This window comes from Panthera pardus, unplaced genomic scaffold (assembly GCF_024362965.1).
Source record: "Panthera pardus isolate Hobbes unplaced genomic scaffold, ASM2436296v1 HiC_scaffold_19, whole genome shotgun sequence".
Classification (NCBI taxonomy): domain Eukaryota; kingdom Metazoa; phylum Chordata; class Mammalia; order Carnivora; family Felidae; genus Panthera; species Panthera pardus.
In genome coordinates this window covers 15,003,291-15,018,130 of record NW_026526754.1, presented here as the reverse complement: position 1 = coordinate 15,018,130, position 14,840 = coordinate 15,003,291, and the positions used below count along the sequence as shown (strand labels likewise).

At 38.4% G+C, this 14,840-nt stretch overlaps 1 protein-coding gene and 1 pseudogene across 5 annotated transcripts in view; both read right to left on the bottom strand.

Moving 5' to 3' along the window:
* The window catches only part of CNTNAP4 (contactin associated protein family member 4), a 251,582-nt gene that overhangs the window by 76,250 nt on the left and 160,492 nt on the right, over positions 1-14,840 (bottom strand). For all 5 annotated transcript variants that reach the window (XM_019413125.2, XM_019413122.2, XM_019413123.2 and 2 more), the window contains 2 exons: positions 9,438-9,609; positions 2,826-2,932 (listed from right to left, as the gene is read on the bottom strand). In XM_019413125.2, coding sequence (XP_019268670.1) covers positions 2,826-2,932; positions 9,438-9,609 — 279 coding nt within the window. The remainder of the gene's footprint in view (positions 1-2,825; positions 2,933-9,437; positions 9,610-14,840) is intronic.
* On the bottom strand, positions 13,381-14,702 carry LOC109245712 (40S ribosomal protein SA-like; annotated as a pseudogene).

Here is a 14,840-nt window from a genome sequence, read left to right as displayed (position 1 = left end):
TTAAATAATGTTGTAACAATTCTCCTTTCTCACAAAAATTACTTAAAAAAAATAATGACCGGCAAAGCTCTTCATCAATAATTTTAAAAGTAATTTACAAAAGAAACTTTCTCTAATTCTCTGTAATGAGAATTTAAGATAATTAAAACTGGAGGCAGAAGAAATATCTATATTAAATATTCCTTCAAGTGGTCTCAATATGTTTTGATCCATAATTGGATGGGTTTTTTTTTTAAAGTTCATTTATTTACTTTGAGAGAGAGAAAGCATGAGCAGGAGACAGGCAGAGACAGGGAGAGAGGATCCCAAGCAGCCTCCACACTGTCAGTGCAGAACCCAACAAGGGGCCTGATCCCAGAAACCATGAGATCATGACCTAAGAAGAAATCAAGAGTTGGATGTTTAACTGACTGAGCCCCCAGGTGTCCCCATAATTGGACGTTTTTGATTATACAATTATACATTTGCCATGTACAAGTTTTGATATTAATAGCTATATATGATACACACATCGCATTGAACACTCGGTCAAATGTACTGATAATTTTCATAAAGCTTTTGATTTTATGAAATGAGAAATAAGTCATACCCTGAATGTCCTTCCTTGATCTAGTCTAAATTTTGGAAAATTATGTTAATGACTTTTTAGGCAATATGAAATAATGTAACTAATTTGCTCAATGTTACTGAAATTTCAGATAATCATACAAATTTACTTCCCTATACCTCCACCTTCTGATGGTTTTATTTTTGTTCCTATTATATATTACATAGACAAGAATTTAAGCATGGGTTGTTTTCTAGTCACATTTATATTTTGTGCAGTGAAACAGGCATGTAAAAATGGTTATTTTATTCACTTCTGCACACATATACATACGTTCATAAATTCTTTGAAGGCGGTTGGCAGGAGATATACATAACTTGAGAGTCAGGATTGGTATTAGAAAGGACGCATGATTGAGGTGCCTGGATGGCTCAGTTGGTTAACTATCTGACTTGATTTTGGCTGAAGTAGTGATCTCACAGTTTACGGGTTCGAGCCCCATGTCAGGCTCTGCAGTGATAGTGCAGAGCCTGCTTGGGATTCTCTCTCTTCCCCTCTCTCTCTGCCCTTACCCTATTCGTACTCTCTCTCTCTCAAAATAAATAAATAAACTTTGAAAAAGAAAGGACACATGATTCCATGATGGTAATTGGGAGTACATTTGCTTCGTGTGTATTGCTTGACTCTTTATAATATGAATGTTTATAACATATTATTTTCTAATAAAACCTTTTAAAGACTCCATCCCTGCCCCGTTCTCTATTTATGCTAACGACAGTGAAGACTTCACTACAACCAAGTTTGTCCTCCTGGCCCCATTTCTCAGAATGTTTATTGGCCAAAACCCTTCAGCTCCATCTGGACTACCTGTTCAAGAACCTAGTAAGTTAACTCCATGCTTAGAGCAAACTGTGGCCATAAACAAAAATACTTTATCAACCAGTTTTTTCCCTCAGAATGTAAATATTTAGATTCAGTCATTCATAACAATTACAAACAAAGGGTCAATTAAAACACATTGAATTAGCGTTTTGTTGGGAGTTACTACAATTAGGAAGATGGTGGATATGAAAAAGTCAACTCGACTGGCCTTCTGCTACTGGACCTGGCTCGAGTAACTTGGTCTCTAGTTACAGTGAGGCATGGCCTTCGCAACAGTAGGCATCCTTCATGATGAGAACATAAGCTGATGCCTAAGAATGACCCTGGCTGCAGTGGTGCAGGCTTGAGGGTGACACCAGGAGCCCCTCCCGCTCACGCCCTCGTCAGCCCCGAATCAGGACCTCTGAGGGTCCCTTCCAGAACCTGCAGGGCTGGGAGCCCGGGATGCTAACTCTCCACTCCGACAGGAGTAAAAGTAGCACACGGTGAAGAGACTGCGAGTGGAGAGACTGATGACTGCATAGAACACCCTCGCCTGAGGTCAAGGCTATGGGACATCGTAGTAGGAGAGAGGTAGCTCAGCAGTGTCTGTAATAATGTGAAAAAGTGGGAGAGAAAAATGGGCGTTTAGATCTCCCCGTCCTATGTACTGAAAAAGTGGACATCAAAATGGCATATGAGTCTTACTTACAATGCATGCAAACACTTCATCAGAAAAACTGCGTGGTTTATAATATACATAGAGTATTTATTGGTTGTGCTCCCAGGCTCTGAAGCACAATTCCAAGAGTTCACATACTCAGTGTCCCTCAGTTATTGAAGGGGCCTTGGGCAAGGTGATTAGTCTCTCTCTGTTATTTCATGAGTAAACTAGGGATAATAATAGTAACCTACTAATTCAGTGAATTTGGAACATCAGAATTCAATGAATTGGGACATATAAAATATTATATCAGTACCTGCATTTAGAAAACATTCAATAAAATGAACTATTATGATTAACATCGTTACCTGCCATGCTTATTTCATTATTCTCACTAATGGGGTTATGAGAATTTAAGGATTACTCATTCTGTATTATTTATTATTTATTCATTATCTATGTTTATTCACGATTTATATTTATCCTTAGCTGCCTTTTTTTTTCGATATACATTTCTCCTTTGCCAGCTCTCCTACTCTTTTCTATCCTGTTTTATGTTACCTACTTCTATAAGCTACTTCGACAACTTTGTGCAAAGAGGTATGGATTTAAAATAAACTAGGAATCAACTGGACGCTAAAATTCAGGCCTGCACGTTCCAATCCACGGACATATATGCGCACAGCCACGAAAAGGGAAATGGAACAAGGAAATCGGAACAGAGGCAAGAAGAAGCAAGTGTGTTCGGCTTACAGTTGTGGCAAGTAGCTCCCGCGTAGCCAGTGTTTGCACAGTTGCAGTGAAAGGTATTCCAGGACTGGGAACATTCACCGCCATGTTCACAGTAGTTGGGCAAACACCTACCAAAAGGTGCAGATACAATCACTACTTTTCATTTTGAGCTGTCATAAACTGTTGGTCATGGTCATGTGAGAGAAGAATGTCCACAGTACCAGAAAGGGTAAATTTAACATGACTAATGGTTATTCAGTTTGCCATTAAGGTGCTTTAATCACAGAACCAAACCTTAGATCAATAGCTGCATCAGATTTCAACCAATTCTCGTTGGTTGTGACTGCTTAATTTTCAACATGTCCTGCTACATCAGAGCACTTTCTTTTCCCTAAGTAAACATAACACTAATTCAATATGCTGCCAGAAATACCAATAGCTTACATAAAATAACAACACTCAATCTTATTGATTTCCTACACTGAATATTTAAAGAAACAAGAATAAAAAAGAGAGAAGAAAAGAAGGAAGTAAGACAGAGGGACATCTTTATTCACTTTTTGAGTAGAGTGAATACCTCTAGGAATGTTGAAGTTTCATTGGACAGGCACACAAATTCATAGCAGTGTATTGGGGTGCTCTAGGGTGCTGAATGGAACTCACAGGGGCTCCCAGGATATTTGAACTTTTCCAGAGAAATACAGGCATACTCAATATCTGCCCAAACTTGCACAATTTCCTGCTTGAGGTAGTTCAATGTCAACATTAGATCATAATACATTCCTTTCAATGATGTCCCATATTTAAGAACCTGGGTTTTCAGTAGTTGCTAAAAAACTGAAACCACGTGAAACCATGTGAAATCAGTGTTGAACAAAAATGAGGGTGGCAGTGTCTGACCTGATCCCAAGTTTTGAAAAGTTGTGCAATACTCAACAGGTAAACACGTGTAATTGTGAAGTAGCTGTGTTGAATTCAAAATAAAATTAAAATATTTTTCAAATTATATATATACATATATATAATCTACATATATAAATTACAATATATATTATGTATGTATATTCCATTTTCAAAGGCTTACTAAATTTTAGGACATATCTATAAAGTTGTTTGGACCTAAGTTACATCTTAAATGAAGGCGTTAGTTATATCTTTTGGCTTGGAACACTATGAAAAAATTACTGAACTATATAAGGCACTGTGGCCAAAAAACTTGGGGAGCTTCTGGTATCGACCTGAAGAGCCCTGATCAGATTATGGATGCTTTTCAGTATTGATATGGAAAGATCTATTGAGACCAAAGTTTGAAATGCTCGCCATTACTCCCAAACAAAAAATTAAACTGCAAAGCCTATCAAGAATATATTCACGCTTGGGGTTTCTGCCACCTCCTTTATTAAAACTAAGGATGGGAACTTTGTGTTCTGCTCATAGGATTTCTCCAATTTTAACTGAAAACAATGCCAGTGAATTTTCCTGATTATAAAAAACAGATATCCACTGTACAAAAAATCAAACAACCCAGGACACAGCAGAGGAGAAATATGGTTTATAATCTCATATATAAAAATCACCATTACAAATATATACATGCATGCGCATGCATATATAAATGTATATATGCCTTTGTGTGTGTGATTATGTTCATAAATAAAATCGTATGTTATTTTCCAACCTCCTTCTTAAGGATTCACAAATAAATAGTGGGCATCTTTCTACGCCAATTAAGTTTATATATATTTTAGTATTTTTATAGATTCACAGGAATCCATTCAGGAATGTTTCATGCTGTACATATTTTTTTAAGCATTTCAGATCAGTAACAATCTAGAAGAAAGAGGTAGATTAAAAAACTTAAGACACGACAAATCCTAGTTGGTGATCAGAAAAGAAAAAGGACAGCAGGCTCACGGACCTCAGCCATGCTTTAAAAGATATAAGTGGCTATACCTAAGATCCTAAAGAATGAATAATCAGTGTGATACATGTGCCATTTCTATTTGATTTGCTGCTGCTGAAAGATATTGAATTCATTTTCCTTGATTCTTGTTAGACCTGACTTTTCGCCTCTTTTAAGTACAATGTGAAGACTGGATTGTGGGTGGTGTTGAAATTCACCGTGTAGTAGCCTCTCCTGACAACTAGTAAGTAACCTAGAGTAAATTACATTGTAGAGTGAAGGACTGCTTTTCATTCAGTGTTCTCAACAATTTACGCTCTTCTCTTTCCTTAGTCATTCTCTGTAGCCTCCAACACTTTTCTGTTGATATTTGTCATTATTTTCGCTGTTCATAATGGGCCGGGGATACGGACAGCAGCCCCCTTTGTGGTTCTGTCCTCACCTCGCCGAGGGACTGGCCTCCCTCGGCCCTCAGGCACCCAGATTTCTGACTTAGGGTCACTTCCCCTGTATGTCCATAGAGGACAGGGGCAGGGCTTCTAGGTGAGTGTGCGTGTGTGAATGTGGATAAGGGAGATGTGAGTGTGTAAGGGGTGTGGGAATGTTCTTGTAAGTGTGCGCATGTGTGTGTGCATGTGCGTGGATTAGTAAGTAAGGAGGTGCCAGAATGTGCAAATAAAGAGTGTATTGTAAAGACTGGATGTGGTAAAGCTTTGGAAGCGTGTGAGTGAGCACACAAATGTGTACACACGTATGAAAGGCTGTTCGTCTGTGTGTAAAGAGTATGTGCGAATGACCGTACAAAGGTGAGTGTGAGCATGTGTGTAAATATATGTACACCTTTACATGTAGATCTGATCCAACTTAAAGTTACAGTAAAAAAGGAGCTACATTTGTTTACGTTCCTGGCAGATTTTTAAGTATATTTTTCACGTTCCTGTTTATTTTTCACTGCAATGTATTAAACCATCAAATTATGTGTTTATTATATGTAGCTTGAATAGGAACCACCATAGATGTGAATGTGCGCCCAGGGGGCTGTGCAGTTTGGCAGGCAGACATTTCAGTGGGACCTGGCCAGCCCCAGAGCGCTGAGATCGGATGCGGGCTCTCTCCTGAGCTGCGTCCTCTTAGCCAACCTCACCTCTCTGTGCACCTGCTCTCAGATTTACAAGAAACAAACACTACCAGGAAGAGACTCTAAGGGTGTTTTGTGAGGGTTACTTTAAATACACATTAATTAATTTAAAATTCATTTTAGGGAGCGCCCCTCTATCTGCTAAATGGGACACTGTCCAATTCATAAGTCATTTAATATACCCAATGAGATCTTTAACATTAAAAAATAAATAGGCAAAATTCATTTTAGAATGGTCGTTACACACAGTCTCTCACACATGTACACGTTCACAAGCTTACTCACATATCCAAAAGCACCTCCCACACTCATGCAAATCCTTACATACACCGCCACACAGCTCCTCACATGCTAACTTGTACATATACACACACTCACACACATCAACGCTATTCCCACACACGTGCACACACTTGTAGGTCATTCACACATGCATTCCCAGACTCCTTACACACTTGCATCATCCTTACACACAGTCACTCAAACTCACAGACTTAAATACTAATTCATGTTAAGTGCTGAGAATACAGACTGGTAAACAATTTTTTTTTAAAAAGAGACTTTATTTAATAATGCTTGCAAGCTATGTCAATAGGTATAGCATAGACGACCAAAATAAATGGATATACGTTTTCTTCTGAACATAAGAAAATGAGTCGAGAAATACTTTTGGAAACTTAAAAGGTAAACATACACAAAAATTACTTTGATTTTTGCTATTATTTTTAATACTGCTAGGGTTACTATTAGTCATAAGTTTTTCTTAAAAAAAGAAAGCATGTATAGCCAAGATCTATCCACAATTTGCTCACTCTTTCTGAAAAGTCTTCTCAAAGTGTGGTACTAAAACCATACATTCTCCAACTGGGCTATAAACCACAGTCCTCTGTTTTACAAGTGTGTATCTCCAGAAAGGAGGCAATCCAGCCTCCTCGGGTAAAATGGCAGCTTCGGAGAAACCCAGTTTGGAGAAGTGTGGCTCCACCAGCACCAAAGGAATTGTCTACAATCTAAGATGGTTAACACGACTATCACTGATTGTGGATGACTGAATCTCCCCGCAGATCCTAATGATTGTTAGCCACTTGAAAGTGAGCCCTACCTCTTCAGAGCTGGCATGCCCTTCCCCAAATGGGGATGAAGGTTCTAGAGCTGATGTGGACGTAACTATGGAGAAGGTCACTGTCATTTAGTACCAAAATCAAGCCAACTGAGGTTTACTGTCTAAAGTCTTCCTTTACGTATCATCTTTCATTATAGAAGGAATTATTTTAGCTACAAATTGGGTTAAATAGATAAATGCATATTCCTAAAGAGGAAAGTATGGCCTTTTAATCCATTGCTAAATGAGATTACAATTATTTTTTTTCTACACACAACACAACACCTATTAGTGTTCACACTAATTATTATTAGGATCCACAGGCACTGACAGACTAACAGTCTATTAGATATAACACACATCATATATAATAACAGATATAATATATACGTTTATGTTGATAAAATGTCTCATGCAAATAAAAAGTTATTTTTAAAGCTCAGTATTTATATTTATTCAAAATATATATTGAACACCTCTACAGGGTAGGAGCTAAGTCTGGCACAATGTTTAATTTTTTTATCCGCAATGACCATGACATTCCATTAAACTCAATAATTAAAATTAACAACCTTCATATTAAAACATGACTGGCAAGATTATTTGGCTATAGTTGCCCATGCCTAAAAATACTTTTTAATTGTTAACTATCAATTGTTATTTTAAAATTTACCTGTCCTTTACAATTAACTCCCAAATCTTATGCTATCATGTCCTGTGCTAGAGCTCCTAATGAAACTACTGGATCATGTTTATACCTTGATCAATGCTATAGTTCCAAACTTTTCCAAAGGAGGGGTTCCTTTTTATTTTCCCTGCAGAGAAGACAGTAATGTGCTGTTAAAGGTACACATTAGGAGCAGAGCAACCGTTGAACTGCTATGCCACTGAAAATATTAGTCAGCTGTCAGAGAAGCAAAAGACATTTTGATAACCAGCCGCATAGGTCTCTGACTTACTGGTACGTGCTGATCAATACTACTGTTAGAAGGTACTAATTTATTGAGTTTAATATTTTTTTGATACATTTATACTTGTCTAAAATTATAGCAGCACTGCCACGGCAACTTCTTACTCAACACGTCTCTGGAGTCAAGGGAAACAAAAGCAAACATGAACTATTGGGACCTCATCAAAATAAAAACCATCTGCACAGCAAAGGAAACAATCAGCAAAACTAAAAGGCAACTGATAGAATGGAAGAAGATATTTGCAAGTGACATATCAGATAAAGGGTTAGTATCCAAAATCTATAAAGAATTTATCAAACTCAACACCCCAAAAAACAAATAATCCAATGAAGCAATGGGCAAAAGACATGAACAGACACTTCTCCAAAGAAGACATCCAGATGGCTAACACATGAAAAAATGCTCAACATCATTCACCATCAGGGAAATACAAATCAAAACCCCAATGAGATACGACCTGCCACCTGTCAGAATGGCTAACATTAACAACTCAGGCAACTACAGATGTTGGCGAGGATGCAGAGAAAGAGGAGATCTTTTGCACTGCTGGTGGGAATGCAAACTGGCACAGCCACTCTGGAAAACAGTAAGGAGGTTCCTCAAAAAATTAAAAATAGAACTATCTTATGACCCAGAAATTGCACCAGTAGGTATTTATCCAAGGGATACAGTTGTGCTGTTTCACAGGGGCATATGCACCCCAATGTTTATAACAGCACCATTGATAATAACCAAAGTATGGAAAGAGCCCAAATGTCCACTGACTGATGAATGGATAAAGAAATGTGGTGTACATATATATAATAGAGTATTAGTCGGCAATCAAAAAGAATGAAATCCTGCCATTTGCAACTACGTGGATGGAACTAGAGGATATTATGCCAAGTGAAATTAGACAGAGAAAGACCAATATCATGTGACTCCACTTGTATGAGGAATTTAAGATACAAAACAGATGAACATAAGGGAAGGGAAGCAAAAATAATGTAAAAACAAGGAGGAGGACGAAACAGAAGAGAATTTTAGTTACAGAGAACAAACCAAAGCTTGCTGGCGGGGTTGTGGATGGGGGATGGGGTAAATGGGTAAGGGGCATTAGGGAGGACACTTGTTGGGATGAGCACTGGGTGTTATATACATAGGGGATGAACCACTGGAATCTACTCCTTAAATCATTACAGCACTGTGCTAAATAACTTGGATGCAAATTAAAAAATAAAAATAAAGTAAATAAAAGTTATAGCAGCATCAACATTACCTTTTATAAATCGGTAGCACGTTAGCATATAAATAACATGGTCACATGTCTCCCACCTAAATTTTATCCCTGGAAACACGAAGCATAAAACTAAAAGCATATTTTTCTTATTGCTAATGTGACTATCATCCATTTCCTGTGGAATAGGTGACGGTGGGAAAAGGAGTTTTAAAACATGTTCATTTTATATATAAGTTTTAATATGCTGCCAAACATTTGAAAATGGACGGGTCCAAGTTAAAGAAAAAATGAGATCCGTACCTGTCTGTGATTCCACACGAGTCTATCTGAAGGTCACTGAAGTTCCCAAGGGATCCCTGCTGAACTGAAATCAGATCCACCACCTTGTTACTGACAGAAATGAGTCTCATACATCCCTGAAATCCACCAAGTGGATTTTTACATTTGGATCCAAAGCTGTTGTCAGGACAACCTGATCAAAACAAAACAAAACAAAACAAAACAAAGTAAGTCAGGATACATCATAATCAGTCAGGAGTTAGTACACAGACTGCTTCATTATGAAAAAAAAAAAGAAAGAAAGAAAAGAAAAGAAGTAGCCATTTGATTATTTTCTTAAAATTAAAAGAGGGAGGAAGAGCCCCTTGCAGTCATCATTAGTTTGATCTAAATGACAAACTGCAATTTATACAAAGTATTTCTCATTACTACCATAGGATTCTTATGAAATAATGTTACAGTAATTATCATACAATTATTATACTATATTATTATTACATAATATTAAATTATGTATTACAGTTAAACATAGGAACTTAGTCTTTTGGAATGCAAAAAAAGGCATAAAGATTGAAAATGTGCACTGCACATAAGAAAAGATAAATCAATAACTATGAAATACCTTGGTATTTGAAACTATTTGGGAAAGGAGTTATATTGACTTGGGATAAAATTACCAACCATCTATTTAATTAAATACTTTATTTTTATATGCATATAAAAGCCATATACACATGCATTTTAATAAATCATAATGACTTAATGTCAAAAACATTTCACTGTGATTTTATTTATCCTTTGACTCACAAAAGAATGTTCCATTTATATTGATTTTTTCTAACACTTACCTAAGCCCTGTTTCTAATTATTTAAATAATAAAGAACTATAATATTAACCATTACTCTCTGAGTTTTAATGATGTTCTAAGTGTTTCTCTATCCAAGTGAAATAAATAATTTTATGGAGTATGAGCACATATATTATACTTATGTATTTTTCATTAATCTTTCTTTGCCGTTATGGTTGTCAAGCACTATTACAGTTTCGAAGAATAAGAAATGAATCAGCAACTTCCTAATTCCAATACAATCCACGCTATTTTTCTACCTGAGAATTTCCATTATAATTACATACTGTGACTGAAGATATTTCCCCTTTAATGCTTGTTTTCCTAACAAAACCCATTTATATGGCAAGTGAAGACCAGGATTCATATTTAAAACTATTATCAGGTACACTGAAATATTATATTTTGACCAAGGGAGACTCCGAAGTTTCAGATTTGATGTATCAAGAAAAGGTGATGAATGCTCTTTGAGTATCAATTTATTGCACAGGCCACTACACACGTTTTCGGTGCTTAAAATTCTTCTGTGGTATAGGATATGGTTATTATAACCTCGCTATGTTTTCTAGATGACTTATTAACCAATTAAGAATGTTAAAGTAACAACTGAGACGATAATAGTTCAACAATATTTGGGGGTGACTACAATATGCCAGGAATATAAACAGCTCTGCTAATCTCCTTTTCTCCAGGTAGTGTTTCCTGACACATTTCAAACTATCTCAGAATAAAATAAATTTTGCAATATGCCTGCAGGGAATAAAACTAAGCAAACTCAGTCACCAAGAAAGATGATGGAACTTTCAAAAAGCACATTGTCGTACCATGAGGAACTTTGTATTCCTAGCTACGATGTTTAATAAGCAAGAGATTCTAAGAATAAAGAAAGGTTCAAGCCAGGTTAGTCTCATTAGTCTATGATAACAGGCACCCACAAGTGAATATATTGCAATAGCAAGGAGAGGTTCAGCACTGAACCCGTTTGAGATGGAAGTTTTAAAATATGAAGATTTCTAGGGAATACTTAATGTTGAATTAATGGATGGATCCATTCCTGGAGGCAGTCGGCATGTTAAGCACCTCTGAAGATGACAGATAAATTATCACTCGATGTCACTGCACCAGAAGTAAGATGTCGGCTTTGACTTCACGGTGGTCTAGCCTGTTCACTGGATGGATAATGTTTGATTTACACAAGCGGGGGTGTGAGAATTCTGCACACGGTCTAGTGCCTCCAGTTGGCACCGCACAGTGTGTTATTCTTCAGCACAAAGATCACATGGGGCAACATACAGAAATTAGACATTTATCTGTCCTCAACCCAGACTTAAAATTTATAATTTATAAATGATAAAAGCTGGGCACAATGCACCACAAAGCAGTCCAAATTTGTGAAAAGCACTCAGCTGGGGCTGGGGGGAGAAAGAGGAGAGAACAACGGACAGATAATGGGATCTGGCATGGCATATGGAGAATGCTGTGGTTTCTGAGCAGCCCCCCTCCCAATATAACTGTCACTCTCAAGATGGGCCTAGAATGGACGTACAATGCGGGCTGGTGGAACAGTGGGGCACGGCAGCCATGTTAGGCTGATTGTAGGCTGATAAGATCACCGGAAATTTGCAGCTGAACTGAGACACAAATGGAAGAAAACTTGTAAGATCCCATCTCAGAACATGGGACATTTATTCACTTGAGGATAAACTGGCTAAAGAATTAACACCCTAGGAAGCGCCTTCCACCTAGATAAAGCAGATCCTAGTAATACAGGGGGCTCTCATGCACAAAGAGCTGAAGGTCCAGTAGGGTCAACAACTGTCACAGTTTGCCTTCGGACTCAGGGCATCCAGTGCGAAAACTGGGAAGAGATGATCACCCCACTCCCCTTCCAGTCCACTTCCGGAATCCAGGATTCCCAGCCCAAAGCCCCAAGTGAGCTTCCAGAAGGATGGACCTTCTCTATCAGTCTCTGGAGCACAAACCCAGGAAGAGGAGGGGGGGAGCTGGGCAGCAGAAGGCCTTCTGCTTTCTTTTGGACCCTTGTTCCCAATCCTGGAAGTGTCAGGGTGCTCTACAGTTTGCAGAGCATGAGATCAGTAGAATCTTATGCTCAAAATGTTCTGGTACCAAAGGACACCAACCGAGAACTTGATTGCGTTTTATTATGGAACATTCCACAGTATATTGGTTAGGAACTTAGAAACACCTCAATAGATGCCAGTTAAAAAGAACATGAGAGGGAGAAATACCCCAGATTCGAGACAGTGTTTATCTGGGGAGAAGAGACATGACCCTGGAGGGACAAATGGATATTGATACTATTATCTTTCTAAGCTGGGAAATGCACATGTAGATATGCACAGCATTCTAATTAATATGCTTTAAAATGCACACATGATGTAAGATGTGAGCAACCGAGGACACTGGGTTCAGGGGGTATGGGAACTCTGGGTATCTTTGCAGCTTTTTGATAAATCTAAAAGTATTCAAAGATTAAAAGTTTACTTAAATAAAATGGTGTGTATCATAATAAAAACAAGCAAAATTACAGAGTGCACATGTGATGTAGGTTTCACCATAAAAAAATATTACAGAATGAATAATAGCAATAAAAATTTCCACAAAAATAGGTAGGCATTATTAAATATGAACATAAAGGATGAAAAATACTGAAAGAATGATGATTCTATTTTCATGATTTACACTTTTATCCAATCCAGTCATTTTTATCTAGTCTTTTTTTTTTCCACACTTAACAATATGCGTGTTTTTAAAATCTCTTTTAGTGCTTCTAAATCTTTTCTGTTGAAGTGAAAGCTCTTAGTTAATTTGTTCTCTAGATCTTACCATTTATTAAAGGAATGTGCTCCTATGGATTCCCAGAAAATCAATCATATATTCCATGAGGTTTAATAAACAAGTTGGCTCAGAAATGTACAAATCTCGCTAAAGAAGCCAATTACGTCTTTTGGGATTGTTGCCACTATGCTGCCATTCACAGTAATGGATTATGTAGGGGGTTTTGTTTGTTTGTTCTCTTTTTTTTTTTTTTTTAAGAAATTTTTTACTTTCCATCCACCTTATTTCCATTTCGTTGGCCTTTGTGGAAGAGCAGCTTAAGACCACTCAGTGCTGGTTCCTGCCCATTCAGTCGCCTGAGCAGGGGGAGCTGTGGACCAGTCTTCAGCAGCAGGCTGAGCGCCCGAGTCAGTAGGGAAATGCCAAACAGGCACAGAGGGCACCTGCCCACCTTCAGGACCAGTCTGTGACTTCAGGGTGAGTGGCAGTGAACTCAGGCGCGGGAGCAGCCCGTTCACCCTGAAATTCCTCCTTGGTCACAGTCTTTTCAGCAGCAATCTGCTCCTCCTTTTCAATCTCTTCAGGATCTCTGTAGAAGTAGAGACCAGACACGACTTCCTACGGGTGTTGTGGGTAATGGCAGCACACGTGCACAGAACTTCCCAGGCCAGCGTCCAATACATCAGGCCCACTGAGCGAGCTCCCTTGTCGTGACAACGGATGGCGATGTCCACAGGGCGGAGAGGGGAGTTTGTGCTACACAGAGCGATGGTAGGCAGGTTAATATAAGACACCTCTGTGAGAGACTGGTGGTCAGCCCTGCAATTAATAACCAGGAGAAGTCTCAGCTCCTGGAAGGCTGCCTGGATCTGGTTAGTGGAGGTTCCGGGGGTGAAGTGGCCAGCAACAGGAGCGGCTCCAGGGGCAGAACACTTCAGCCCAGCTTGCTGGCCAGGATTCCTGTATGATACGACGCTAACATCAGCCAGGTTTTCATCAGCAACAGTGGCGCACGAGCTGCCAGCAGAAGCTTCTCCCAAATTCTCTTCAGATTCATGATGTAGACGCCATCACCTTTCCTTTTGTAGATGTACTGTCGTTCCACTTGCAAGTCAAGGTTGGTGCCACCCACGCGGGTTCCTGCTGCGAAAATTTGACGGCATCCTCCTCCTTCAATTGTAGGACATCGAGGGCTCTGGACTTTGTGAAAGTTTCCCTTTAAGTTATGGTGGGAACACAGAGCAACGCCATATGGACCCCTCCTTGGGTAGCATGGAAAGTGTTTGTTTGAAAGTGTTAATATCAGCCGAATGAGGCATGGTCTGTGTGCTTACTGTCAACTCTTAGAAAGGAATTTGTATTTTACTGATGAATCATAAAGATTGGGCTACTTGCCACCAAATTCAAAAGTGATTCTAGACAGAAGGACTGTTAAAATTCAAAACTGCAGCAATAAAAAACATACCAAGTCAAGATTAGAAATAAGTCTTACTATTAACAGTTTTACACCTTTGCCTTTCTAATGGCAAATCACCTTTGATTTTAATTTTCCACGCTAAAGATTCATTTCCATTTCCAAGGTTTTCTTTTCCAAACTTTTAGTTCAATCAAACATCCCCTGGGCAGGTAAACGCTTCATGTGTCTTTGTTCTCTTAGAGAGATGACCTGGTGTTGAAGGTTGATGCCCCAATTTCATCCACGGTATCAGTGCATTATTACTTAGCGATGAGCAGAGGTTTCTATGGCTAATTGAGTTAGATTATTTGCCATTGGCAT